Source organism: Hirundo rustica, chromosome 7 (assembly GCF_015227805.2).
Source record: "Hirundo rustica isolate bHirRus1 chromosome 7, bHirRus1.pri.v3, whole genome shotgun sequence".
NCBI classification, from domain to species: Eukaryota; Metazoa; Chordata; class Aves; order Passeriformes; family Hirundinidae; genus Hirundo; species Hirundo rustica.
The window spans coordinates 1,825,324-1,837,955 of record NC_053456.1 but is presented as its reverse complement, the minus strand read 5'-3'; the positions used below and the strand labels follow the sequence as shown (position 1 = coordinate 1,837,955).

At 45.3% G+C, this 12,632-nt stretch overlaps 1 protein-coding gene across 1 annotated transcript; it reads left to right on the top strand.

The window, feature by feature from the left end:
- Positions 1 to 1,890: 1,890 nt before the first annotated feature.
- LYPD6B (LY6/PLAUR domain containing 6B) lies at positions 1,891 to 6,691 on the top strand. The gene is made up of 4 exons (XM_040069519.1): positions 1,891 to 2,016; positions 3,097 to 3,195; positions 4,737 to 4,867; positions 6,509 to 6,691. Exons 1-4 carry the CDS (start codon positions 1,902 to 1,904, stop codon positions 6,689 to 6,691), a joined length of 528 nt encoding a protein of 175 aa, XP_039925453.1. The 5' UTR covers positions 1,891 to 1,901.
- The last annotated feature ends 5,941 nt before the right edge of the window (positions 6,692 to 12,632 follow it).

Below are 12,632 nucleotides of genomic sequence, written 5' to 3'. Positions count from 1 at the left end.
ATGTGGGTGAAGGAGCCCTCCTGGAGTCAGGAAAGCTGGATCCCTGATGGCGCAGGGCCACGAGGACGAGGCCATTAGGATCGGGGAATGCGCGGCTCTGGGAATTGCGGCCTGCTTGGAATTCCAGGAGTTGCGTCAGCTCCACCCCTTTGTTCATCATCCTCTAAGTGAGAGGGAGCGGGTTTGTCTTTGCTCTCCTGGGCTCCCTTGCTGCTGATTTGGGCTTCTGGTTTTGGGCAGGCCTCGAGTGGAAAGTTGGGATATCTCTGGAATATTCACTCGTGTGGTCCCACCCGGGTCGTTCCCTCAGCAATGGTTTTCCTGGAGGAAACTCATCCTCAGGGATGGGCTGAGCCTCATCCCTTCACTTTTTGTCTTTTCTTTGTCTTTTATGGCACTGGAAAGGAGGGAATTTTGATTTCTGCAGTGCCACAGCTCTCAGTAGGAGCCATATTGAGTAGTTCGAGTGCTTCTTTGGATATTTAATTGTAAAAACCTAATTTTTTATCTTAATTTAACGCAAATTTGTTTCTTCAAAGCAGAATTTTGATGATCTGTTGCTGTTTGTTCTCCACAGATTCCTCGACCTGATCCTTCTTAAATCCTGGGCTGCAGCCGGAGGAAATCTGGACCATCCTATGGGAAACAGTGTTGGAAGTACACAGGGAGCAGAGGTAGGCTGTGACTTGGGAGTATCTCCTGGAATATATCCGTAAAGCCGGGATTTAATAAGCAGATCCTAAGCAGCATGGTTAAATTCACAATAAAATTCACGATTCCTGAAACTCTGTTGTTTGCTTGGTTGGCAAAACCATCTCCACTGGAAAAGAAAAAACCCAAACCAACCCAAAAACCCAGGGGAAGGAGGGGAATTTCCTTGATTTCTCTGCTGAGCACCATTTTCAGCCTGGCCAGGGTGTGCCTGGAAATGTGGAGGGAATGCCTTTGGCTCTGGTTTGGCAGGAGCCTCCACTCCAGCTCGTTTGTCCTGCTGGGAATTTGCATGGGAGGAGGAGTGAGGTTGGGATTTTTAATACCTGAACCAGGCTCCAGGGTCACGGGAATTCGCCACAATTCCCTGCGTTTGTCTGGAGGTGTGGAAATCTGAATACCAGCCTGAGCAAAATGTTCAGTTCTTCTCTCTAAAGCCTCGGCGGAGCAGCCAGGAGGCCCCAGATAAATGTGATTTTGCGTGACTGCATCTCACCCCTCTGAACTTTCCACCCTGCCCTTCTCCAGAACGTCTGTGCCATCCCCAGGCACCTTCCTTAGCGTTCCCCTGGGCTGCACTTAAAAGGAAAGAAATTGAATTTACACCTAGAATTTTTAGTGCTAAAGTATAGCATTAAAATATATTTTTAAGTGCAACGTGCGCTTCAAATTCGGGTGACGTAGCTTGTCTGGAGGTCGGTTTATTTATCTCAGGAAAGGGATTGGTTGTTGGTGTTAAAACTGAGATTTCTCTGCATTTTTGCTTCCTTAGTGCTGTTTATTCCAGACTCTTTCAAGCTGGATCCAAAGGACCTCAATAATCTCCTTGTTGACTTTTAGGAATCCTTTCAAGGAATTTTTAAGGTTCCCGTTGCTCAGGAGGACAAATAGGTGAAAGAAATAACTTGAAGTTGATTTTTTTTTTTTTTTAATTGTTTTATTTGGAAGTTCAAGCCCCTCTGTGAGGGATTCTGGCCAGCAGAAGGCACCACCAGCTCAGCTTTGCGCCGCTCGGCGGCTCGCCGGCGTTCCCGGCTGGATCTCCACGCTTCCAGCAGGACTTTCGCAGGAAATTTCTCATCCTGCGCCTCAGATTCTCATGATTCCCAGTGGATAATGTGGGATACGGTGTGTTCCCTTGCTTTGGCAGGCCTGAGGAGTCCGGCTTTCCATGTGCAGTGACTCCCAGGATGGGGCCGTTCCGGCACGCGCTGGCCGGAGCCGTTCTCCCGTTCCTCATCCTTTCAGGAAATTGGGTTTCAGCTGAAAACATCAACTTTTACAACGTCAGGCTTCCACTGGACCGTAAGTAGTGTTTTTATGGAATTCTGGCTTTTTCCTAATGGAATTCTGGCTTAGAATTTTAATTATTTGCCCCATCCCTTCCGGTCCTTTGGGCTTCAGCTCCTTGTCCCCCGTTGGTATCCGCAGAAACTTTACAATAAATATTCTTCTTCTCAACCCACAGCACTTTACCCTTAATATTTCACAAGCTGACTAAATGAAAATAAATCACCAAATCAAAGAGTGAATGAGGACTTTGACATTTGAAGGGCTTTTTTTTTTTTTTTTTTTTTTTTTTTTTTCCTGTCTCCCTGCAGAGGGAATTATGCAGCGGTTTCCTTGTAAAATAATCCAGAACAGGTGGCTTTGGTCTTTTATCTTGTTGGGGGTTTTTGTAAGGGGAGGAATAGGTGTTGCTGTATGCAATTAATTCAGTCTGAAGGTAATTAAAAACCTCGTGGGACCTGTGAAGCCGGTTGGCACTAATGGCATCTTTTTTATTTTTTTATTTTTTTTCCCCTCTTATCTGGCATCGCCGGTGTTCCATCCCTTCATTTGCATTATCTGCGTCATTAAACCAGCCAGGATATAATAGCTGGATGGAATATCTGCCCCTAATGAACCCTGCACCTCCAAATAATTCATTTCAATTATGGAAATAAAATTTGCAAAGACTCCTCTGGATCCTGTTGTTCAAAGGATCCAACTTCTCCTTCCCAAGGGGAGATCAGGCTCTGGAGCTGCTTTGGAAATGCACTTTTTCCATCAAAGGAAAAATGTAGATTTATGTTTGCTGTGTGTACAAGGAGGGACATAAATTCTTCCCTCTTTCCCGCTTTTCCCACCCCTACCTCAATTTTGGATTCTGAGAGTGAAAACATGAGGATATATTGTAAGTTCAAGCCTAGAAGGAGGGGGGGAAGAAAAAAAAAAGCTTTCTGCAAAACTTGTTTTATTTGTCTGACAGCGAAAAGATGTAAATATATAGAACTGCTTTTTTGTAAGTACGTGCGCGTACAAGCACAATTTAAAATACTTGACTTTTTTTCTCCACACTTTCCAACTGACTGCGTTCTTAATGCTTTTTTAATACTTTCCAAGCCACTCCATTCCCAAACAGTTTCAAGTGCTTCACCTGTGACAACGCGGTGGACAACTACAACTGCAACAGATGGGCTGAAGATAGGTGGTGTCCTGAAAGTGAGTAAGGAGATCCTTGGTGATATTTCAGCTCGTCTCTCCCTGACTCACCCTCTTGGAGAGCTCTGGCTGATTCACGGGATTAATGTGCCAGCGCAGTTTTTGTGATTGGCACTGCTGAGTCAGATGATTTCTGCTGACCTGACGATTTTGGCCATTCCAGAGTGTAAAGCAACAGGGAAAAATGATTTATCTCCATCTCTCTCCATTTTATATAATGTATTACAGTAAAATACTTGTATAGCAACAGATTTCTGAATATTACATGAATATTAATTACCTATATATGTTTCTCTGTGTATATATATAATTGTGTGCTTCCCAAGAGTTAATTTAAAGATATTGTTTAAAAACCCTGAAGAATTTCCTCTGTAGCTTTATTCCCTTCAGGGTGTAAAGGGAAAAATTATTTATCTCCATCTCTCTCCATTTTATATAATGTGTAACGATAAAATATTAATATACCAACAAATTTCTGAATATTACATCAATATTAATTACCTATATATGTTTTTCTGTGTATATATATAATTATATGTTTCCCAAGAATTAATTTAAAGATATTGTTTAAAAACCCTGAAGAATTTCCTCTGTAGCTTTATTCCCTTCAGGGTGTAAAGGGAAAAATCATTTATCTCCATCTCTCTCCATTTTATATAATGTATAACGATAAAATATTAATGTACCGACAGATTTCTGAGTATTGCATCAATATTAATTACCTATATATGTTTCTCTGTGTATATATATAATTGTGTGCTTCCCAAGAGTTAATTTAAAGATATTGTTTAAAAACCCTGAAGAATTTCCTCTGTGGCTTTATTCCCTTCAGGGTGTAAAGCAACAGTGAAAAATTATTTATCTCCATCTCTCTCCATTTTATATAACAGTAACAGATTTTTGAATAATACATCAGTCTTAATTAATTCTATATGTTTCTCTGTGTGTATATATATAATGGCATGCTTCCCAGGAGTTACTTTAAAGATGCTGTTTAAAAAACCTGAAGAATTTCCTGCCTAGCTCTATTCCCTTCCCTTTGGATCCCATCCCAAAATTTCACGTTTCTCTGAGAGCAGCAGGACCTGACCGACTGGGGATCACAGCTGTGCCGAGGAGGATAAAACACAGAGAAGAATGGAAATGTTTCCTCTTTTTTTTTTTTTCTTCCCGGTGCCATTCACAGGAATGGTGGGAAAGGAGCGAAGTGGAGGAATGAGGAAACAAAACGTGAAACCACGCAGGAGCGTGCTGCCAAAAAGAGGAGAGAGCTGAAAATAAAAGCGCAGATGACGGTGCTAATTAGTAATTTAAACAAAAGCAGCCTCTCTGGAGGCTTGGAGGGTCAGCTAAGGTTTCACGGGAATTAATTTCTTGCTAAATGCTCTTTTCGGTCAAGTTGCAAATAGTTCTGTAGAGCCATTTTCTGGGAATTTTGTTTGTTTGTTTTTAATTGCGAAATTTCCTTAATTTCCTTAATTTGAACCCCTGTTCCAGAGGCTGAATTTCTGGGGATAAACCTCCTGGTTGTTCTCCTGCAGGCACCCGGTACTGCCTGACCGCTCACCTCTTCACTGCCCACGGCCAGAGCACCTCGGTCACCAAGAAATGCGCCACCGGCGAGGAGTGTCACCTGGTGGGGTGCCACCGCCACGGGGACAGCGGCCACACGGTCAGCGCTGCTCTTGTGCTGCTCCTGCCCTGCTCCTGCTACTCCTGCCCTACTCCTGCCCTACTCCTGACCTGCTCCTGCCCTACTCCTGCCCTACTCCTGACCTGCTCCTGTCCTACTCCTGCCCTGCTCCTCCTTTTCCTGCTCTATTCCTGGTCCTGTCCTGTTCTTGCCCTACTCCTGCCCTGCTCCTGCCCTACTCCTGCCCTACTCCTGCCCTTCTCCTGACCTGCTCCTGCCCTGCTCCTGTCCTACTCCTGCCCTGCTCCTGCCCTACTCCTGCCCTACTCCTGCCCTGCTCCTGTCATACTCCTGCTCTGCTTCTGCTCTACTGCTACTGCTGCTCTGCTCCTGCCCTACTCCTGCCCTACTCCTGCCCTGCTCCTGCCCTACTCCTGCCCTACTCCTGACCTGCTCCTGCCCTGCTCCTGTCCTACTCCTGCCCTGCTCCTCCTTTTCCTGCTCTATTCCTGGTCCTGTCCTGTTCTTGCCCTGCTCCTGCCCTACTCCTGTCCTACCCCTGCCCTACTCCTGCCCTACTCCTGCCCTGCTCCTGCTCTGCTCCTGCCCTACTCCTGCCCTACTCCTGCCCTGCTCCTGTCATACTCCTGCTCTGCTTCTGCTCTACTGCTACTGCTGCTCTGCTCCTGCCCTACTCCTGACCTGCTCCTGCCCTACTCCTGCCCTGCTCCTGCCCTGCTCCTCCTTTTCCTGCTCTATTCCTGCTCCTGTCCTGTTCTTGCCCTACTCCTGCCCTTCTCCTGCTCTGCTCCTGCCCTGCCCCTGTCCTACTCCTGCCCTGCTCCTCCTTTTCCTGCTCTATTCCTGCTTCTGTCCTGTTCTTGCCCTACTCCTGTCCTACTCTTACCTATGCCTGCCCTGCTCCTGCCCTACTCCTGCCCTACTCGTGCTACTCCTGCTCTACTCCTGCTATTCCTTCCCTGCTCCTGCCCATTTCCTGCCCTACTCCTGGCCTACTCCTGACCTGCTCCTGCCCTACTCCTGCTCTACTCCTGCTACTGCTGCTCTGCTCCTGACCTGCTCCTGCCCTACTCCTGCCCTTCTCCTGCCCTGCTCCTCCTATTCCTGCTCTATTCCTTCTCCTGTCCTGTTCTTGCCCTGCTCCTGCCCTACTCCTGCTCTGCTCCTGCCCTACTCCTGCCCTGCTCCTGCCCTGCTCCTCCTGTTCCTGCTCCTGTCCTCTTCTTGCCCTACTCCTGTCCTACTCTTCCCTACTCCTGCCCTACTCCTGCTACTCCTGCTCTACTCCTGCTTAATTCCTGCTCTACTCCTGCCCTACTCCTGCCCTGCTCCTGCCCTACTCCTGCTACTCCTGCTCTACTCCTGCTTAATTCCTGCTCTACTCCTGCTGTACTCCTGCCCTGCTCCTGCCCTACTCCTTCCCTACTCCTGGTGCACGGGCAGCCCCTGGGGCTGGAGCTGGCCATTCCAGGACTGTTTTTTTTCCAGAATGTTCCTGCAGTGGGTAACTCCGCTCCAGGTCACCTTCCCAAGGCGTCGTTCCGATCCTCCGCCTGCGCGCGCTCATCGCGAGCCCGTGGAAGCCCTCTGCTTTTCCAGTCCCCACCAGTCACCCCGAGGGTACCCCCCCGAGCTAACGCCCCTTTCCCCCGCCTCCAGGAGTGCGTTTCCTGCTGTGAGGGCATGATCTGCAACGTGGAGATCCCCACCAACGCCACCAACGCGGTGCTGGCCGTGCTGCAGGCCCGCAGGACGGCGGCGGGCAGCCGGGGCGCGCCCAGCCCGGCGCTGCTGGTGACACTGGTGACACTGGTGACACTGGTGACACTGGCGCTGTCCTGACACCGCGCCCTCCCACGGAGCTGCTGGGACAATCCGCGGGCCGGGAACCTCCGGGATCTCCAAGGAGAAGTCACCGACGTCCCTTAATTACAGCAAATTTAAGGAAAGGCGCATCCTGAACTCCTTGGGTGTTTTAGTGGGGATCCTTCCCCATCAGTATTGAAAATAAACCCCACAACAAAAACCCCACAACCCCTCCCTGGAGGGTGGGGCAGTGGGGTGGAGTCAAGTTCTAATTCCCTGTTTTCTGAGGAAAAAGGCACAATTTCTTGGGGTTTTTTTGGACAGAACTGTGACAGTCGCAATCAAAAGGAGCTTTGGATGGATGATGTGGAAAGGTGGGAACCGGATTTAAACCTTTTATGTGCATAAACAGAGTTTCTTGTCTCGCATCAGGGTGTGTTTGAGCTGATCTTGATTTCACCTCTGGTTTGTGCAGAGAACAAATATGAGGTTGGGGTTTTTCCTGCTTGATCAGAGCTCTCATTTCCCCTGGCAATAATACAGAATCAAATCTTTTCTTTCTGTAAAATGTTTCTGTAAAATGTAAAGTTTTCTTTCTGTAAGATCTTTTCATCCTCCCATTTTAAAGCTGTGGGAAATGTAGAATTCCTTAAAATCCTGTTGGAGCACCTAGAGCAGAATTCCTGATCTTCCAGACCAAAGGGTTTGTTTCCTTGCAATTGAGTCTTACCTCAAAATACCACAAAAATATAATTTTTTGTGATATTGGAGTATCACACCTTTTAAATCACAGCTATGGTCAAACAGCTTCATTATCCTAAAAATTCCAAGTGGGCGCTTGGAATAAATAAGAATGGAACTCTGCCGTGTTCTCTCTTGATTTGCACAGGTTTTTCCCAGGAATATTATTGTCCTGATGGATGTTTTCAGGAAGGATGGATCCCTTGAATGGACTCAAAAAAGGGATTTGGAGCTCTTCCCTGAAAGATCCGAGTAACTACAAATTTGGCTTCTTTTACATCAATATTGTCTTCATTATTCGCTGGTTCATGTCACTAATTATACTTAGTTGTAAAGAAGATTTTGAAATGTTTGCAGGCTTGTTGACATTCCAGAACTTCCTCCGCAATATTCTTAGGATGCCAAAAAGGTGCCTGAATTCAGTCCGTGGCTTCTGGAGGGGCGAATACAAAACTCGTAGCTGGAGGTGCGGCCGCAAAATTTGGGTGGAAAAGCATTTTCCTTGCCGAAGGAAAATGGTTCTTGATGTCTGAGTCGAGGTTTTCCAAGATCTGGATTCCCTTGGCCGTGGCTGGGCCATCCAACAAGGCTGGAATTCTGGAGCCGGGCTGGGAGAGCTGGGAGTGTTCACCAGGGAGTGCTTCCAGAACATTCCAGGGCCTGAAGGGGCTCCAGGAGAGCTGGAGAGGGGCTGGGGACAAGGAATGGAGAGACAGGACACAGGGAATGGCTCCCACTGCCAGAGGGCAGGGATGGATGGGAGATTGGGAATTCCTGCCTGGGATGGAATTCCCAGAGCAGCTGTGGCTGCCTCTGGATCCCTGGGAGTGCCCAAGGCCTGGTTGGAGCACCCTGGGATAGTGGAAGTTGTCCCTGGATGAACTGGGTGGGCTTCGAGGTCCTTCCCAACCCAAAACACTCCAGGATTCTCTGATGATCCTATAGTTACCTTCATCCTTCTGCTCCATGGAGGATTTTCCCATATGAAAGGATTTTTATTCTTTTCTTTTTAGTGGCCAAACCATTCCCAGTTTCTCTTGGCTCCACAGGGAATTCCTGAGTCAAGTGGAAGTTGGCTCCCACATTTTGGGCCATTGGGTTTTTCCTGGCTCTGCCTCCAAGCACAAATTTTCCCTGAATTCCATTTCTGGGAATAATGATTGCAATCTCAACAAGGCCTCCAAGCACTCTGTGGTCTTGTAGGAATTCCTGTCACTAATTTACAATAATCTCAGTACTGAGGAGTTTTTTTAATATTGGAAATGCCATTCCAGAACTTTTGGGAATGGCAGGGAGACCCTAAAAAAACGAGGGGCAGAGGGAATTGGCTGCAACAACAAAAAAAAACACATTTCAGGAGGGAAAATCTGGGTTTTTTCCCTTGGTTGAATGATTTTTAATTTTTTTTCCCCCCCCCTCACTGATAAGTGAAGAAAATTTGAAATGAAGATTTGATTTCTAAACCTCATAAAATGTCTCTGCTTCTGGGAAAGATTTGTTTGGGATAAACCCCAGTGATTCAGCTGAAGATTCAAGGATGGAGCCTGGGCATGGGGAAGGATTTGATCTGGGATTTTATTTTTTTAAAATCAGAGAATTCCATGGGAGTTCTTGAGAATGTTAAGGATGAGTCGTAATCGTTTGGATGCACCAATCCCTTTGTTATTGCAAGGTTTGGGATTATTTTTGAATATGCAAACGCTGGTAGTGCAATGCACAAAGAGGCACTTAGGAAGAAATATGGAATTTAAGAGGGAATATCAGTTTTTCCCTTTGCTTCATCTTTTTTTTTTTTTTTTTTAATGGAAAACCCTGCTTGGATTTGATGTTAAATGCTGATTTTTGTAGGAAAAAATGTGCCCAGAGCAGAGCAAAGAGTATTAAAATTCACCGTGTTTCTGGCAGGATTAATGGCTGTACAGAAATCCGACCCTGATTCATGGCGGAATTTTTGTATTAAATATTTTCAGGTATCAGCTGAATTTTCTCTTCAGCTCTCTGTCTGGAGAACCTAAAATAAAAGTATTATTGGATTTGATAAAAGCAATTTTCAGCGATGTCCTCATCTCAGTTTGGGTTCCGATGTAATTTAAATACAGATGTTGTAATTTAAATTACAGATGTTGTAATTTAAATATATTCAACTTTTCATTTGATAAAAGCAATTTTCAGTGGTGTCTTTATCTCAGCTTGGGTTCACAGATCTTGTAATTTAAATATATTCAACCTTTCATTGTCTAAATTCACCCCAGAACTTTGGGAATGATATTTCTGTAAATCCATAACTTTTTGGACCTGAAAATAATTCAGAAATAATGGCAAATCCATCCATTTGTGCAGTTAAATGTATTTTTTATGAGATATAGATATGTGTATGATATGATTTTTATTTACATTGCACTGGACAGTCTATAGAAAGTTTATTTTTAAAGCTTAAATCCAGATAAATTCTTCATTATTCAGTGTTTGGATGTTTTCTTATTGCTGTGTAACTGCTTTAAATCTTCTCCAGAAATGGCACTTTTAATAAAAAAAAGAACAAATTCCAATATTTTCTGGTGGAGAACGTTTTCTGGTGACAAACATTGCTTGGTAAAATCTTAATTTAAATTAAATTCTGCCCTGAATTCAGGGTAATTTAAATTTCATCTTCTTTGCTGAATCCCTGCAATATTTTTGGGGATATTTACCCTCCCTTTCTGAGGGTAATTCATCCTGTTAGAGACACCCTGTGCCCAGAGATGTTTAAAAGGCTTGAAGAAAACTTAATTTTATTTGCATTTTTTTAAACTCCGATTGCTGGAATCATGGCTAAGACCATTTTAATTGTAGTTCTTGTAGTGTTTTTAAAATGAAAATAAAATGAAATTTCATTTATTCTGGTGTCGGCATCAAGGAGAGGCAGAAAAAGCAGCTGCAAGTTCGGGGGAGAGAGTGGGAAAAACAGAAAATAAAAATGATATTAAATATTCATAATTATTTGAGAATATTTAAAAGGGAAATTACTTAAGGGTTTAAAGGTCACCTCACAAAGTTCATTTGGGGTAATTTGTCCCAGTTTTAGTGTTGGGGATTTTTATTTTTGAATTTTGTGAGGGGAGTTGGGATCTTTATATTTTTCTCTTTTATTTTTATATATATATATATATAAATATATATATATATATAATGGGATTTGAGTTTGCCCATCCCAGTTTGGGATCTGCATTTGCCCATCCCAGTTTGGGATCCGTGTTTGCCCATCCCAGTTTGGGATCCGTGTTTGCCCATCCCAGTTTGGGATCTGGATTTGCCCATCCCAGTTTGGGATCTGCATTTGCCCATCCCAGTTTGGGATCTGGATTTGCCCATCCCAGTCTGGGATCCGTGTTTGCCCATCCCAGTTTGGGATCCGAGTTTGCCCATCCCAGTTTGGGATCTGGGTTTGCCCATCCCAGTCTGGGATCCGTGTTTGCCCATCCCAGTTTGGGATCTGGATTTGCCCATCCCAGTTTGGGATCTGGATTTGCCCATCCCAGTTTGGGATCTGGATTTGCCCATCCCAGTCTGGGATCCGTGTTTGCCCATCCCAGTTTGGGATCTGGATTTGCCCATCCCAGTTTGGGATCTGGATTTGCCCATCCCAGTTTGGGATCCGTGTTTGCCCATCCCGGTTTGGGATCCGTGTTTGCCCATCCCAGTTTGGGATCTGGGTTTGCCCATCCCAGTTTGGGATCTGGATTTGCACATCCCAGTCTGGGATCTGGATTTGCCCATCCCAGTTTGGGATCTGGATTTGCCCATCCCAGTTTGGGATCTGGATTTACACATCCCAGTTTGGGATCTGCATTTGCCCATCCCAGTTTGGGATCTGCATTTGCCCATTCCAGTTTGGGATCTGGATTTGCCCATCCCAGTTTGGGATCCGTGTTTGCCCATCCCAGTTTGGGATCTGCATTTGCCCATTCCAGTTTGGGATCTGGATTTGCCCATCCCAGTTTGGGATCCGTGTTTGCCCATCCCAGTTACGCTGATGCTCAGAGGAGCAGCCACTGCTGTTTCCAGGGACACCTTCCTTCCAGGAGAAGGTTTCTCCGGAGGGAATTCCTGCTCTCCAGCAGGATGCTGGCACTGCACAGGCAGCAGCACAATTTCCCATCTGTCACCAGCCCATCCAGAGCTGTCATTATCCCTGAGCTTCCCTGCAGCTGCCGTGGAATTTGCTGTCCTGAGGCGAGGAATTTCAGAACTCCCGACGTGACCCCCGGCCCCCGGCCGCCGTTCAGTCCTGTAAATCTCTCTGCCCTCGATCCAGCCCTGACAGATGATTTTGGAGATAGTAAAAGTGGCTGGATTTCTGTTGGGGTTGGGGTTTTGGGTTTTTTTTTGTTATTTTACTTAAAAAAAAAAAAAAAGAAAAAAGAAAAAAAAAAAAGTGGGGAGTGTTTGGAGAAGGGTATCAGTGGTTTGGATAAAAGGATAATCTGCTGGATAAAGAAAGAAAAACTTCCGTAAATATCCAGGCTGCTGCTGAAGTGGAGCCTGAACACCATTCCAGGCACCTTTGGGTCCATCTGGGTGCCTCACCCCAAGCAGCTCCAGCTTCATTCCTTTCGTTTCTGCGCCTCATTCCCACGTGTTGATTGATAATTCCAGGTTTTTATCTTTTTGTTCTTTTCGTGAAGAGGCTGGAGGCACCTTTGAAATGCAACAGAAGTCCTTGCAGACTCTTTTCAGGCTCTTTTTATGCCCTTTTCAGGCTCTTTTCAGGCTGATTTTGGCCCTTTTAGGGCTCTTTTTGGGTGCATTTCAGGTTCTTTTAACTTCCTTTTTATGCCCTTTTCAGGCTCTTTCTGGACTCTTCTCAAGCTCTTTTCAGGATCTTTTTATGTCATTTTTACGCCATTTCTAGGCTCTTCTTGTCCTCCTTTTTGGACCCTTTTTGGGCTCTTTTCGGGCTCTTTTCAAGCTGTTTTCGAGCTCTTTTAAGGCCATTTTTAGGGTCTTTTCAGCCTCTTTCCAGGCCCTTTTTAGGCTCTTTGCAGACTCTTTCCAGGTTCTTTTTAGGCTCTTTTCAGGCTCTTTCTAGGCTTTTTCAGGCTCTTTTTATGCCCTTTTCAGATCCTTTTAAGGACATTTTCATGTTCTTTTAAGCTCTTTTCAGGCTCTTTTAAAACTATATCCAGGCTCTTTCCAGGTTCTTTTTGGCTCTTTTTAGGGTTTTTTAAAACTATATCCAGGCTCTTTCCAGGTTCTT

Coding starts and splice junctions, on each gene's coding strand:
- LYPD6B (XM_040069519.1), top strand. CDS start 1,902: ATGGGGCCGTTCCGGCACGCGCTGGCCGGAGCCGTTCTCCCGTTCCTC. Junction 2,017..3,096: donor CGTCAGGCTTCCACTGGACC/GTAAGTAGTGTT, acceptor ATACTTTCCAAG/CCACTCCATTCCCAAACAGT. Junction 4,868..6,508: donor ACGGGGACAGCGGCCACACG/GTCAGCGCTGCT, acceptor CCCCGCCTCCAG/GAGTGCGTTTCCTGCTGTGA.